General features: G+C 53.0%; 1 protein-coding gene across 1 annotated transcript in view; it reads right to left on the minus strand.

Moving 5' to 3' along the window:
- Positions 1-5,163: 5,163 nt before the first annotated feature.
- Positions 5,164-16,115, minus strand: part of Fam53b (family with sequence similarity 53 member B) — a 65,792-nt gene continuing 54,840 nt past the window's right edge. Inside the window, exon 4 of the mRNA XM_050136671.1 lies at positions 5,164-9,072. Within this exon, the coding sequence (XP_049992628.1) occupies positions 8,713-9,072 (360 nt within the window). The 3' untranslated portion in view covers positions 5,164-8,712. The remainder of the gene's footprint in view (positions 9,073-16,115) is intronic.

Here is a 16,115-nt window from a genome sequence, read left to right on the forward strand (position 1 = left end):
CGCATTTGACTCAGCTTTTGTTGGTGAGGGTCTAAAGTGGGTAGAGAGAGAATGGAGGCCCCGAACAGGGTCTCAAGTTCCAACCCCGTTCCTGCCACTTGCTGAAGTCACTGAGCAGTAGAGGGGCAAGGCTACAGAACTTCTTACCTGCTCTGACCCCTTTAAGAAATTAAGACATGGAGGCTGATAGTGGCCAAGGAGAGTTTCTTTGTCTCTAATGGGAGAAGACAGACCAGGGCAAACACCAGCCCCTGCCTCCTGTATTCATTCATATTTTTAAAGATTTTATTTTCAGTTCTATCTATTTGTGTGTTACATGTATGTATGGACAAGCATGACATGGGTGCACTTGTGGAGGTCAGAGGAACAGCTAGTTAGAGCTGGTTTTCTCCTGCTACCTTTACAGAGTTTTGGGGGCTCGAACTCAGGTCATCAGGCTTGCGTGGCAAGCACCTCTACCAGCTGAGCCCTCACCAGTCCTGAGTGACATTACGACAGCGGAATACCAGAGGCAGGCTGAGTGTGGTGGGGTTGCACGCTCATAATTCTCACACTTAGGAAACAGGAGCAGGAGGATTGTCACAAATTCCAGGCCAGCTTGAGCTACACGGCAAAACTGTCACAAAAATGGTAACAAAAACTGAAAGAAAAAAAGGAAGAGGAAGAGCAGGTTATATAACTCAGTTTGGGAGGTTGGAGGGCACAGCACCAGCCTCAGTTGAAGACTCATAAAGACCTCATGGAATCTGTCATGGTAAAATGGGAAGACAGAGGGGGTGTCCCTTTTGAGGGAATGTCCCCCATCTGACCTAAAGACCTAAAGCTTTTGTTTGTTTTTGTTTTTTCAAGAGAGGGTTTCTCTGTGTAGCCCTGGTTGTCCTGGAACTTGAGCTGTAGACCAGTCTGGCCTTGAACTCACAGAGATCTGACTGCCTCTGCCTCCTGAGTGCTGGTATAAAAGGTGTGTGCCGCTACTACCCGGAAGATTTTCCATATTTTAAAGGTCCCACCAGCTCCTGATACCACCACCTAGGGTATCAAGCTTCCACTTTTGACTCTGAGGGCAACACGGCCGTCTCCAACTGTAAGTGCCTCACTACACTTGGCCATGGTGAGCCATGCTGTCCACAGTGGGACAAGTCAAAGGGCAGCGGCCTTCTCAGAGGGGCCTCTGGGACAGTACTCCCTCCTACCCGAAGTATTGGGTTTCAGAATCTGCCGAATGCATAGCTGGTATTGCTGTTTCTATCCCCAATGGATCCAGAAGCCGTTGGTGAATCTCTGGAGACTTCTCATGAAAAGAGGTCAGCTGAGGAATTGCCTCGGTAGGTAAAGAAGTCAACTGGAAGTGAGCTCACTGAGATGGAAGTTAGCTGCAGTCACTAGCTAGCCATTCAGGCATGAGGCCCTGTATTGACCTCCTGGAACTCAGGTTGAAAAAGAGTGTACCAGTACATAACCAGGGCGGTGGAGACAGGAGGGTCCTGGGGGCTGGATGGCCTGCCAGCCTAGCCAAATCAGTGAGCTCCAGGTTCAGTAGGAGACTCTATCTCAAAAGATAACAGACAAGGATGGCAAGGCGGCTCCGTGAGCAGGCACTTGCCATCGAGCCTGAGAACATGAGTAAGATAAAAGGAGAGAATCAACTTCTGCAACTTATTTTCTGACCTCCACACCCATGCTGTGGCCCATGCACTCACACATGCTCAAATAAAGAAACGCAGTGAGAAAGAAAACATAAGGTAGAAAGATGGAGGAGGAAGACATCTGACCTCTGGCCTCCACACACATGTGCACGCGCACACACACACACACACACCATCATCATCATCATCATCATCATCATCTGAGGACCAAAACCTGAGGTTGACATCTGGCCTCCACATGTGCGTGCGTGCACACATGGCTGCCACTGTAAACACATAAAGGAGTCATGGGTCTTCCGTGAGAGGAATTCCCTAGACAAAGACACTCTGAAGCCTGGCTCCCCCCGGCACTGTGAGCACACCAGCAGGGCCTTGCTGGGCAGGCTGACCTCTAGTTTATCAGACAAAAAAACAGTGGCCAAATGTCTGCATCAGGCTGAGGGGCCCACCAGTCTGGCCAGTGTCACTGACCTTTAAAGAAGGGCCTTTGGCTTAATAGCTGGATACACAGCAAGCTCCAGTATTGTCCCACAGCAGCTCAGAACAGAGGGTGTGTGGACCCTAGAGCCATGTGGGAGGCTGTGTTTGCTAGAGTGTGTTGTATGGGTATTGGGACTCTCTCTTTCCCTTTTTGCTTAGAGGTTGCCGCACAGCTCTCGGCTGGTCTCTCCAGATAAGCTGAGCTTTCTCTGCGAACCTTGGATTATCTGGGCAGAGATCACGCTGTCCTCTGAGCCACAGTGGGCTCAGTGAGATGGTCCTTAAAGTGATTCATCCAAGATCCAGAAGGAAGAGGCAGAGTGGAGACTCCAAGGTCTAGTTCCAACATCCTGTGCCCTTTCTAAAACTGGGCTCTAAGATGCTCCCTCCAGCCTCATCTGAAAGCCTGTGAAGATGGCCAGTGGTGACCTCAGGGCTGCAATCACCCAGCACACATCTGTCTGTCTTCTCCCGCAAGAGAAGATCCATTCCTGCCCCCTCTAGATCCAATGGCACCTTGCCTTGATACTTCTCGGGGACAACACTGCCCAGTGGCATGACTTCCCTTCTCTTGGTCTTTCAGCTGCCCACCAGTCAGCCTATAGGATTATCACAAGGGTCCCCACTGCCTCTTGTGTCCTCAACAGGTGGACCAGTCAGGAAGAAGCTGCCTGCAGGTCACCGTAAAATGGGGACACAGGAGCCCCAACACATGGCAAGGGTAGAGGGTGCTCAGGAACTCACCTCACAAGCCAGTGGGATTAGCATTGTAGCTCCAGCTTTCCTTTAGGTGGTAGGTATGTTGAGCAATTTGCACTAAGTTTTGATGCTTTGGAGCCATAGAAGCAGTATTACTGTAGGGAATACAACCAAAAAGTTTAAAAAGAAACCAGTAGCCATTTGGAGGTCTGGCCACTGTCCAGGCCAGGGTGTTTTTTTTTCTTGACTTTCTTCCTATGCACATTTCAGGAAAGGGCTGCTCTCTAGTGCACCGAGGGCCATCACCAACTCACTCACAGAGGCCCATTGGGTCACCAGCCCTGTGTACAGACAGGGGTCTGCTTAGTGACTGGGAGCATCCCTGGAAGAATGCACCCGTGAGCCAGCTGGACTTGGGGACTGTAGAACACTGAGGCCTGTAGCTGCCCAGCGAACAGGGCATGGTGTGATACTGTTCCCTCCAAGCCCAAGCCTGGCTGCGAGCAGGGGTGTGGGGGTGTCAGGGGGGCTATTTTAGGTAGACCTCAAAGTTCAGAAGACACAGAAATGTTACAGAGACACCAGGACAGAGGCCAGGGCAGTCTTGCTGTCAACTTGGGCTGGAACACGATCAATAGGAAGCTGGTACCACTGGGGAGTCTGAGGTGCAGGTAAGAGAATGTTGGGTCATCCAAGGCCACTGTGCCCTGCCTTTGGGGATCTGAAAAGCTGGGCTGTGCTTGGTGACTTTCCGCACCCTCTCTCCTGTTGTCACCTTACCTACCATAGACAGAAGGCAGAAGAGTGGTGTCCTGGGAAGACCAAATGATGGCCAGCCTGGGATCTCCCGCGTGTGCTCCAATTTAACTGCATATGGTGTGTATGTTGTTGAGTATGGGAGTATGCCAGTGTGCATGGGATGGCCTTTATCTGCCGAGCTCTCTCCCTGGCCCCAGGGTGGTTTTGTGAGTTGTTTTGTTCTGGTGGCTCTAGGGAGTGAACCTAGCACCTGGCACATGCTAGCAAGGGCTCTACCACTAACCTCTACCCTTAGCCCATGGTTTTTGTTTTGTTGTTTTTTCATTTTTGTTTTTTTTTTTTTGTTTTTGTTTTTTGAGACAGGGTCCCCAAGCTGGCCTTGAGTATGCAATCCTTCTGCTTCAGCCACCTGAGCACTGGGGGTACAGGTGTGTTTCACTACTCCAGAACATCTCTTTTTTCTTTTATTTTTATTTTTTTGGTTTTTTCAAGACAGGGTTTCTCTGTGGTTTTGGAGCCTGTTCTGGAACTAGCTCTTGTAGACCAGGCTGGTCTCGAACTCACAGAGATCTGCCTGCCTCTGCCTCCCAAGTGCTGGGATTAAAGGCGTGCGAAATTTTTATTTTTTGTTTACAAATGTTCTGCCTGCACATGGCTGTGAACCACATGAATGCAGTACCCAGGAAGACCAGAAGGTGTCACTGGATCCCCAGAAACTAGAGTTACAAGTGGTTGTTAGCTGCTCCGTGGGTGCTGGGGACTAGATCTGGGGCCTTTGGTTCTTAACCATTGAGCCGTCTTTCTGTCCACCGCCCCTCCCCCTTTCTTAAATTACATGTTCCTAGATTATTGTTTGGCAGAGGATCTGTTGTCAAAGAAGCAGAACAGAAGGGTATTCCAGGATGCCACTTCCAGACTTGCACACTGGCCACAGCAGAGGGCCTGGGAGAGCATTCCAAGGCCAGATCACAGGGACCAACACGGTGACAGAAACTGAATACTCTCCACTGGGGCCCTTGGGACTGTAGACATGGTACATCTCCTGAGCTTCAGTTACCCAGGTCTCCAGTCTGGAGGCTAAGCACAGGGCTATGGACCCATTCTGGAGGGTGTACTGTGTGTTCTAATGTCTCCACAGCCCAGGAATCAGAGTTCTGAACTGTGCTGCCCTCTGTGGGGGCAGAAGCCCCGAGCTGACAGCCCAGCTATACCTCAAGGTATAGGAGAAGGAAGTTGGCTGCCCAGGCCCTGCGGGACTCTTCTTGGTGGCCCTGTCTCTCAGCCAGGTCAGCTTCCTCTCTTGCTCTCACCTCAGAAATAACAGGGTAGCATGTGCCCCCGGCCCCCACTCCCTCATGGCGGCCTAGGTCTCTAGCTCCTCCTCTGGCGCTGTGATGGTGGCTGTGGCTAGCCCCCTCTAGAAGTCGCTCCCACAGTCTGTCCCCAAGGCATGAGGACAGGAATCCATCCTGTGGCCCTCCCAGTCCAGAGCCAACAGTCTCATGGACAAGAGGGGACAGAAGAGCTGCTGGCTCACTGCACCCAACAAAAACCACACAGCCATACCCAGGCAGCCGGGTGTTGGACCAGGAAGCTTTATTTACACAGTAAAAGTAACAAGCGAATTCCTGAGACTAGAGCGACCGTAGCGCGAGGCAGTCATGGCCTGTGTGGGAGGGCAGGCAGCGGTGCGTGGTGCTAGTGAAGAGACCCAGCACAGGCTACTGCCCACGGACTGCTGCCCTGGTGGGGGCCTGACTCACCACGCCAGTCACCGTACTACCTGAAACAGTACCACCGCTGCCTGCTGGCGGGGACAGCACACATGGCCCCAGGACAACCTGCGGGCCCATCTGCTGCTGACCCCTGGGCATCCCCGACACTGACAATGGAATTCATTTGTCAATGAGACCATGCTAGGAGGGCAGGCTATCCTACCTAGGCTACAGGAGCTCCATCAGTCCGCAATTTTAAAATAGCTTTTTCTTCCTCCTTAAGGGGCCTGGCACCAGGGGGACGGGGTCTGACCAGCAGCATGGATGTGGCAAGGGGCAGCATCTGGGCTGCATGGGCAGAGGGTCCCTGAGCCCTGGCACCTAGCTTACATTTTAAGTGGCCATCATTCAAGTAATTTTAACTGCATCAGTGGAAATGGGGTCCAGGGTCCAGGGGTGAGCTCTAACTGCTGTGGACCTTGAATGAGCCCGAGAAAAACGATGCCATCTGTCTGCTGACCCATCTGGAAACTGGGAGAGGGCACTTCCTGCTTAGTGTGGACCTTTCTTTTATTTAACTTTTCTTTCTGCATACAAATTTAGAAAAAAAAATTAAGGCTTTCTGCACATCTGCATGTGTGGGCGAACAAGTTCCTCGGGCCTGTGCACGAGGAAGCCCATGGGTGTGGACTGGGTTCTACCTTCACCACCCATGAGTAAGGCAAGCGTGGGCAGCCAGTCATGTAAACTGTCTAGGCCGCCACTCTGAACTCAGATCAGGTACCTGCAGAGAACAACTCCTTTCAGCTCAGCGGCTTTTGGAGTGAGCGGGGGTGCAATGTGATGGATGGCCCTCTCCCCTGGCTGGCTCTGGCAGGGCCACACCTTGCTCTAGACCTTTGGGCTCCCTAGGCAGTGGGTGGCTAAGCGCACCCTCAGCTTCTTTGGGGGATGACACTCACAGGCAGGTTGAGGGAGGGGAGGCTTTTAATGTCGCCCGTACTGAAGCCACACTGCTGAAGGCTAAGCCACTCTGCTTGCTGTCTGTGGTGCCAAGCACGTGGGAGCCTCCTCCAAGAGATCCAAGACCAGAGATGCTGGATCCAGCGAATGGGTCTGGGTAGCATGACTGCTGAAAGACACATGGGCACCTTCCAGAAGAGACCTGCTTTGCTCAATTAAAAGAATGTCAAAAAGCAAATGAAGACAGTCTTCCTCTAAGCAGAAAAGCTCTTGCCATCTTCTCTGGCTACTATGCTGGGGCTCGGACTGAGGCCTCAGTGGGACAGGGACAGTCCAGAGAGGCCTGAGGAAGCTGAAAAGGGCCAGCCCTACCCCAGGTTTGGAGCATTACTGCCCAGGGAACAGTGTCCGAAAGGAAGGGTGATAACTGTCCTTCAGCCAGCAGTCTCAAGACAAGCCGTCCATTACAACAGCTTTAAGACACACCTGCCGCCAGAGCTGCTGGTCCCAGGCCACACACAGGACAGGCAGCTGGCTACTGGTGGATGCTTTGGCCTTAGCGTGCTGTGTGAAATGGGCCCCGGGGACAAGGCCCAGCCTCTGCCGTCCTTAGGAGGGGTGGGATTTAGGGACTGTGAGGCGACTCCAGACCCAGAACCTCTCACTCACTGTGGGCTTTCTGGGCACTGGTGTGTGTTTCCCACACCCTCTCAGCTACCTTCCTCCAGGTTTTATACAGAGAAAGTATGGCCGCCACGAGGCATCAGGCAGGGCTCCCATGTCATGACTTTGCCAGCTTTCTACTTTGGCTTTCTGGTGCCCTGAGTCCCGCTGGTCTCCCACCACCACATGGATCCACCATGCTACCCAACCCGGGGCTATAGGAGTGGGACTTCCTGTACCTTTGGGTCAGATTTTAAAGAAACATCACCTATACATCAGAACTTGAGCCTCAGTCCTTCGGGTGGATTGACAAAGTTTAAACAGAAGGGTCCCATGGAGCTCTTTCTTTAGGTGAAAGATAACCCATTTGGGCTCAGCCAGCAGAGGAGGGAACCACGGGGGGTAGGCACAGCAGAGTGACTACAGAAGTGCCTAGATCACATGTCTATGAACTCCAGAGAATGCACCAGTTATTTTTAGCCTTATGGGAAAACAAGCCACTTGTGGAAGCCAGCCCACTTGCTATTGTCTGCAGAAGATGCCAAGTTTGCTAAAAGCCAGAGTCCCAGAGTGCAGAGCCCTGTGACATGTCCGCAGAGAAGACTTGGGGAGCTGCCTGAACAGAGACCCTCTGGGAACTATGCTGGGAGTGAGGAGCTGCGAGGGGGAGTGTGAGTCAAGCCATGCTGTGGCTGGGCCTGCAGAGAGGAGCCTTAGGGCGAGGCTTGCATCAGCGGACTGGGAGGGGTGTTCTGAAGCCAGTGGCAGTACACTTCCATGAAAGCCAGCGGGGTCTGTGCACAAGCAACCATGTGCTAGGAATGGTGTGACTTGCGGGCCCCCCGCCTAGGTCACTGCAGAGGGATGCCTGCCAAGTGGGCAGCCTGCAAAGGGCCAGTAGACATCCCTCTGCCCAGGAATGTAGACAGGTCCAAGTCTCCTGCACCTGCTTGTAGCTCCTGAGGACACTATGAAGAGGTCATCTTGTCACTGACATCTCTACACTCGGCTGAGTCCACCTAACTCTGCCCTCGGGGACTGGGGAGTAGGAAGGCTGCCAGTGCCAGCCTTGCTAGGGCAGCCCCTGTGCTGGCAGAGGTGTGGGTGACTCTTGGTGCCATGGGAAAACTCATGGGCCCACCTTTCAGTCAACACAACCACCAAATACCTACCCAGTATGAATGGCTTCTGGTCATCCCTGACCTATCCCCTGGTCCCCAAAAATGGGACACGGATTATCCCCCAGAATCCCTGCACAGTGCCCCAAATGGATTAAGGCCACACGGTCTGGTGTCACTACAAGAGGCATCTCCCGAACCTTCCCAAGCCGGGGGCAGGGAGACCTGGGAGAGAAGGCACGGAGTAAACTAAGTGAAGGAGGCTTTGGGCAACTCCCCAGGCGGAACCTGAGCGAGGCCACAGTGGGCTCAGGCCCCTGGCACTCTACCCACATGTGGGACGCAGCTGGCCCAGCCCTCCTGGAGAATGGCTACCCAGCACTCCATGAGGAACAAAGAGGAGGAAACCAAACCAAAAAACCTGTTCGTGGGCTACAGTAGTTCCATGGAACTGGTGGGAGGCCGGCAGTTGCCTGTGAGGTGGGGCCAAGTTGCCTTCACAAATATGGGCACCGCAGGGGGACAGCTGCTCCCTGGGAAGTGGATGGGCTCCCTTTGGAAGCTTGGTCCGGACCCAGGAGCCAGGATCCCCCTTGGTGACCACCTAAGTCCCAGAGTGAGGCCCACCCATGGCAGAGCCTCTGCCTGGGGCCGCAGCCCACAGCCCCCTCAATTGTTCTCGATCTGCTCAATGTCCAGCTCGCCGTCCAGAGAGCAGAGGCTGTTCGTGCAGGCGCCAAGGCCCTGCCAGGCTGCAGCCGGCTCCCCCTTCCTGCAGCAATCCTCATCAAGACTGCAGCCGTCCGACTCCTCACACGACAGGTCCTCCTGGCAGGGGAAGTGATCGTCGAAGGAATGGGGAGCAGGCTCTGGAACCGGGGTTGCGGCAGGGGTCCGGCCCCCCGGGTTGGAGGCTGAGAGCAAGGCGGTCCAGGATCGGGTGCCACTGACAAGGGCAAAGGGGCTTGGGGAGCTGGGGTCTTCCATCCCCACGCTCAGGCAACTGAGGCTGCTGAAGGCCTGACAGTTCTGTGGGAGAAGAGACACCATGGTCAGCGAAGGGCCGGTCTCCTGGAACCTGGGGCCACACACACCCTACAAAGCCCCACAAAGCCTAGCTGGCACTTCATCTGCCAGGCTGTAGCAAGTCCACCATGAGTGAGACTTACTCATGAAGAGGTACCCCCGGCTAGTGAACACTGTGTTGCTAAAAGGTATACAATTACAGTTACTATAGAGGGCAAGAACTAGATGAGGCCACACTTGTGGGTTGCAGTGAGACAGGACCATCTGTGACATTTTCAGTAGGCTGTAGGAAGAGTGAGCCTTGCTAAGGCCATTTCATTCCAGATGTCCCTCATCTGGGATTGGTTCTCCCTCTTCAGTGTGCAATCCTTGTATGAGACTGCAAGAGTGGTCAGCTTCAGGATCTGGACAGGACCCGTTATGATGTAAATGCCCTCTCAGTAGCCGCTAACCCTGGCTTATGCACACATCCTATGCAGATACAGTTCTTCCTGAATATTTTTTACTGTGACTTAGTCTGAGAAGACAGTGGAAGGTATGCATGAAAACAGAAACAAGATGGTTTTTTTTTTTCTTGGTGGTGGTGCTCGAGGTTGGACCAGAACCTCACGTGTGCTAACTGTGCCCTGTATCGCTGAACTACATCTCCGGCCCTGACATGAATACTCACGGCTACACTGCATTAAATAAAATCTGTGAGTGATCCAGAGTCCGCATGTCCTCTGAGACATGCTATCTATGAGATAGCGAGCATGTAACACAATGCCACCTTATGAGAAGGGAGCTGAGTCAGATGGAGTTATCACCAGGGTACGCCGCTGCCATAATTCCTACCCCACCCACTTCCCATGACCAGAGCGAGGCAGGGTGGTGCGAGAGATCTTTATCTATGTCCCAACTGGGTATTCAGAACTTGGCAGATATCTGGTTTAATACGGGTCCTGGGTTCCAACTGAGGCTGAAAATGCAGTGGCTTTGACCCACACCGGTCTGCAGCAGGAGGCCGGGCTCCTGCTGCTTCTAGCCGGCACTCGTTGGGGGCCTCTGCAGCCTCATCTGAAAGACATGTGACGGTCCCCACCTTAACTGTGGGACATCTACTAGCCCCAGAGAGGAAGTGTGGCTGCACAAGAGCTTCTCCCTGGTGCAACACCAAGTATAGCTAAAGATGGTGTCGAAGCCACTGAGCAGAGTGTCAGCCCCGACACTGCACACTGGTGCCAAACAGTTCAGATGTGGGTCTCCTAAGCAGACATGGATGGGGGTTGTGGCCTGCCTAATGTCCCTCATAGGCCCTGCAGCCAACTGGGGGAAGAGGAGCAGACTTTGGCTTCTCCCCAGTGCACAGGAACTTAATAGCGCCTGCTGTCTCTCACCAGGTGATGAAAGACACAGGCCTGTCCCAAGGGCCCCAGTCCTTTCAAAGGCTGAAGTATTTGTCTGCTAGCCACTACAGCAAACAGGCTATTAGAACAGGCTCAACAGACAGAAGATGAAAGGTGCCCTCTCCAGGGGAAAGTGGCTGTGCCTACCACAGGCACACACGCTGTTCCGACACTCTGCAAGAAACATCCTGCTAGGCCGGGCGATGGTGGCGCACGCCTTTAATCCCAGCACTCGGGAGGCAGAGGCAGGTGGATCTCTGTGAGTTCGAGACCAGCCTGGCCTACAAGAGCTAGTTCCAGGACAGGCTCCAAAACCACAGAGAGACCCTGTCTCGAAAAACCAAAAAAAAAAAAAAAAAAAAAAAAAAAGAAGAAACATCCTGCTGATGAGTCCACTTTTCTTGAGATCTTTCAACTAAAAAAGAAAGGAGGGACAGACAAGATGGCTCAATGGGTGAAGACACTTGCCACCAAGCCTGGTGACCTGAGTTCAACTCCTAGGATCCCCGTGGTGAAGGAGAGAACTGACTCCCAAGAGTTTTCCCCTGACTTCAACAAGCTCACCAGAGCACCCTCCCCCCATGTGCCTAATAACTAAATATCAAGAAAGAAAAGAGAAAGGAACAGGCTGGGGTGCTGAGGGGCTCAACTCTGGGTTTCAGGAAAATCCTGAGACTCAGGCCCAGGCCAGAAGAGCCCACAGCTGTAAGACCCTGCTGATGCTGAGATTTATTTGATGTTCGATGTAGACCCCAGTCACAGAACACATTCCTTCCCTGCCACAGCAACACTTGGATGCGACTCAGGGAAGACTTCTGCCTTTCAGGCCACTGACCTGAGCTGCGTGAAACAGAGCGTGGCACAAGAGGGGGGTGGGGATGGGGCTCAGCACTGGCAGCTCCTTCCTGGGCCAGACTGCATGGATGGCGGAGGCCTAGGGGTGAGGCTAGGACTAGTCAAGGACTCAGGAGCCCAACCCACCCTGCTGCATCCCTGGCTAAGCACTGCATCTTTTTGCCTCAATAGCTGTGTAAGAGCAAAGAGCCATGGATAGTCGGTGCCCAGGTGTCTCCAGTACTCACTAACTGCTAGATGGGCAATGCCATCGGTACTAGAGTGTCATCACATCTGTTTAGTGTGCCAGATGCCGGAACATGCCTCATTGTTCTCTGTGAGCTGCAAAGTGAACAGAGGCAGGGGCCTTGAGGAAGGCCCCAACAGAAATGCTCCCTGCCCAGAGCTCTAGAACTGTGCTCTCCTTATCTTGCCGGGGCCATCCTGCCTCACCTTGATCTTGCCCAGCAGACGAGCTAAGGTACAGCTAATAGGTCCCAACTTTGTGTCCAGTGTAACAACAGCATATGCGTTCAGACTGTGTGTTCCAAATTCATATCAATGCCTAAAGGGTTAATAAGTGGAATTGAGGGTAAGGTGCTTAGGCCATGGGGGTGGAGCCCTGGTTGAGTTGAGGGTTAGTGCCTTAAGGCCCGAGGAAGCACCTCTCCCGCTTCATCATGTAAGAATGGCAATGAGAAGGTGTCACCTGCAGAGAAGCAACCCCTAGCAGATGTGGCCCCTTTAGTGCAGTGATGATGACTTCCCTGGCTTCTAGAGCCCAAGTCCACTCTGTTGCTCCTCAGTCACTGGCTCTAAGGGCTTGCTGCTGCAGTGAAAACACCAGCAGCTATGTTAGGTATGGGACATAGCCCATGGTAGGGCGCTGGGGACTCGTTTGCTAGACCTAAAAAGTGCCAAGGTCCCACAGGTCATTTCAGAAGCTGAATCTGACTCGTATGGCATCATGGCTTCAGGAGAGCTACCTTAGCCTCTGAACGTTGGTCTGTCTGTTAAACATTGTGGCCAAGGGCACCATGGGGGCCACCCTTCTCCCGACTGTCTGTAGTAACTGAGACTTTCTTGCTTCTTAGCAGGGTGGGAAGCTACATGTCTAGGTGGTGCATCTTGTCCCAGGCAAATCACAGAAGACCACAGAAATCCCCTCAGAGCCATCTATCTATCTGTCCGTCCGTCCGTGTGTTTCCCCCATCTCCACCCCCACCCTCGCCAAGCCAGTGCACTTGGAAAACTTTGATGACTCAAAATTCAATCATTTGGCCACAGTTAAAAACAAGAGCCACCACTGAACGCTCCATCTGGTGACATGCTCCACCTGCCAGGGAATAACGCGGCTGCCATAATGAGGCAGCGGGTGTTCTGTCCAGAATCCCATCCCTGGGAAGCCCACCCAGGTGGAGACACACACTGTGCACCCATGCTCAGGCCCACTGCATCCTCAGCACGCCTGCCTACCCTCTCCTAGCAGGTCAGGCGGCTCCCACGAAGAGCGAGTGAGCACTGCATGGGCTGTCGCTAGCCTGGAGACCAGCGTACCCACAAAAGAGTCCGGGGAAAGCACAGAATGGTGACGTTCCAAGTGCCGCGTGAACACACCATCCCAAGGTGAAACTGCTACTCTAGGACATACCTTGCCTCACCCAACAGCTTCTGTTCTTGAGGCCCATGGATGGGCGCCCCACTTCTTACAGGTCGTCAAGCTCAGTGGGAACTGTCCTTATGGCCTCAGGCTAATGACCAGAGACACTGAGCCCATTCTTTGAGCCCACAAGAAGGACTCTAGAACAAAACCATGCCCAGGCAGTTTTTCTACCAAACCAAGCAGCCCTCAGCTCTAGTCGGTCACAACAGGGACCACTGACCATGCTGTTGCTCTAGCTTGGGTCTCTGGCTCAGCACCCAGCACCAGCTGCCTTGGGCCTGCCAGCCAGAAAACACTGCTAACTCTTCTCCTAGCCATAGGGCCTTTATTATACATAGACTTGTTCCAGCATCTTCCTTCTGGGTAGGAGGCTCTGGGCTGGGCAGTGATGAAAGCAGCTTACTCCTGGGGTTCTTTCTTTCCTGAATCCCAGTCCCCTGAGGGAATCATGTCAGCTCAGCATACCCTCGGCCTCTGTGCCTGGTCAGGGCAACTGCCTTGCCAAGCCTTGTGCCGGATCAGCTTGTTCCCTTCTCCAGGTGATATGGGCCAACATGTCAAGCATGACAAGGGGACCTCAGAAAGATCTTCTAAGCTTCCAAACCATCTGTTTCCTCAGCAGTGACACGGAAGGCTAAGTAAGACCTGAGCAGAGCAGATGACAGCAAAGCCCGCCCCCCCCCCCCCGCCCCTAACGCCCAGGGAACGCTGCCTGGGTGCCAAGGGCCCCAAGCTTATAAGCTCTGTCCCTCATACTTAGAAGTGGGCATCTGGGGACACAGACAGGCCAGCTGGTGTGTGGGGGGGTGCCTAAGAACAGATGGCACAGTATCCTTCTCACCCCACTGCAGGCCTCAGAGGAGGAGTACAGGCAACCTAGATTCTAAAGCCACAGGGGCTGGGCTTCTCTGGTGCCCTGTGGCCTTGCTTCCTGCCTCCTCACCTGAGAAATGCATTGTTCTTTTTGAGCTAGCTGTTCCAGCAGGGATATTTTAAGAAATGCAAAGGCAAGTGGAAGCAAACTGGGGACAGGGAGTGGGCTGCGGACATCCCACCGAGTTCCCTTAGCCAAACCAAAGCACCAACTCTCCCTTGCTTGGCTGCTGCAAGGTCACAGTTATCCCTTTCGGAATGCCTGGGGGCTAAGAAGCCTGAAGGACACCTTCCTCACAGGGGCCGCCCAGCTCAAGATGAACTCCACAAGCGACAGAAGTACTGTCCTGCAGCCAGCAGAATGACATCTCAAGGGCTAGCCATGTCACCCGAGCCCCAGGTAGAGGCCCAGCTCCTGTGTTGCCTTGCTACACAGCCTTTCCGAGTCTTGTCAGCTTCCCTGCCCTCCATCAAACACCTGCTTAATAATCCCTGACTCAAGTTCTACTTCTTGGAACTAAAACACGGTACCTAAGGCTCGGCATGTGGGACCACAGGGTCCATCACACACCTGCGCTCCAGGGCGCTTCTCTCCAGGAACTCCTCTGTTCCTTCTAGAGCAGGAATGCCACACCCTGAGCAGATGCTGCTGCTGGGCCCTAAGCACTACCACCTTGAGTCTGCTGGGAAGCCAAGGCTGTAGAGACATCGCCCCTTGAGCAGCCGCATTCGAAGCACAGCTGTTGCATGAGGGTGTCAGTGTCTGGTGGTGACAGGCGATGTTCACCAAGTGCAGACATGCTTTCTCCTGGACAAAAAGTGTCCAGTCCCTCTGCGGTCACCATGCTTCAAGGCTGCCATGCTTGCTTCTCTTTCCCATGTCATTTCCCTTTTTTAATGAACCCATAAAAACAACATGTCATGATGGCTCAGTCACTAAGCAACATAACAACACAAGCAACAAGGACCTGAGTTGGATCTCCACAATCTGTTTTTTTGTTTAGATTTGGTTTGGAATTTTTTAAAGCCAGGTGTAGTGGTGCATGCTTATAATCCCAGAGCTAGGAATCAAGAACAGGCAGATCCTTGGGGTTTCCTAGCTAGCCAGCTTGACCTAATCAGAGAGGCCTTGTCAAAAAACAAGGATGGAGGCTAGAAAGATAGATCAGTAGTTAAGAGCAGCTGCCTCTCTTGGAGAAGACTGGCTTTGATTCCAAGTACCCATATGTCAGTTAACAAAACCACCTGCAACTCCAGTTCTAGGAGATCTGATGCCCTTTCTAGGCCCCCACAGGCTGCTGCACACATGTGGTACACACAAATTCATGAAAGCATGCATACATATGCGAGAGAATAAAGGAGTAAACAGGTGGACAGCAACTGCGGAACACCACCCACGGTTAACCTCTAGCTTCCATGCGTGTGTACATACAGACACACATATGCACATATGCAAACATCTGAACATACTCACACACATGTGCACATACACGTACACAAACACATAAAAGAAAAGGCCAAACATTATTGTCCTAGGTCTCAGAGTCTCCTCAAATCCTTCTAAGACACCAGAACAACAAGGCCAGTCCATGAGGCCAGGGGGGCAGCAGCTGGCTCTAGCTGGCCTTGCATAGTGCTAAGCCCTTGGATCTGCCTGAGTGGAGGCACTTCCTGCCCAAGCAGACACTGTACAACACTGCACAACAGAACTGTGCAAGTATCTAAAAACAACAGGCCACGAGACAAATTCTCAAGGTCTCCTTTGTGTTGGGGCTGACAAAGCATGTAGTTTCCCTGGATTTGCTTTTGATTTGCTTAGTATTTTGAGAGAGAATCTCACTCTGGAGTTCTTACTAGCCTCAAACCATCACAGAGATCCACTTGCTTCTGCCTCCTGAGTGCTCCGATTGAAGACCTCCATGTCCGGTCTTTTGTACATACTCTCAAGCAAGGTCAACAAGACTGCTCAGCCCACCTCTCTGTGTAGTGCTCCGGACCTTTTTGGGCCTGGATGGTCTCCTGACTCTCAGGCATGTGGGAAACGCTGACTGGAAAACCTGGAGGGAAAGCCAGGATGCCAAGGGCTGAGACAAGGAGCTGAAATAAGTCATGGTCCTCGGGGCCCCGAGAGCACCACTGATTTGGCACCAAAGACTCTGGGCTCTTCCCAGACTCCAGGTTCCAGAAGCCAACAGGCTGATGGGAACAGTAAATACCCGTTGTGTGGAAGCCATCACTGGGGAGGTTCCCTCCTTCCTTCCTGAGCCACTGCTTCCCCAGTGCCCATCTTT

This window comes from Alexandromys fortis, unplaced genomic scaffold (assembly GCF_014885135.2).
Source record: "Alexandromys fortis isolate MF-2015 unplaced genomic scaffold, M_Fortis_MF-2015_v1.1 scaffold_3, whole genome shotgun sequence".
NCBI classification, from domain to species: Eukaryota; Metazoa; Chordata; class Mammalia; order Rodentia; family Cricetidae; genus Alexandromys; species Alexandromys fortis.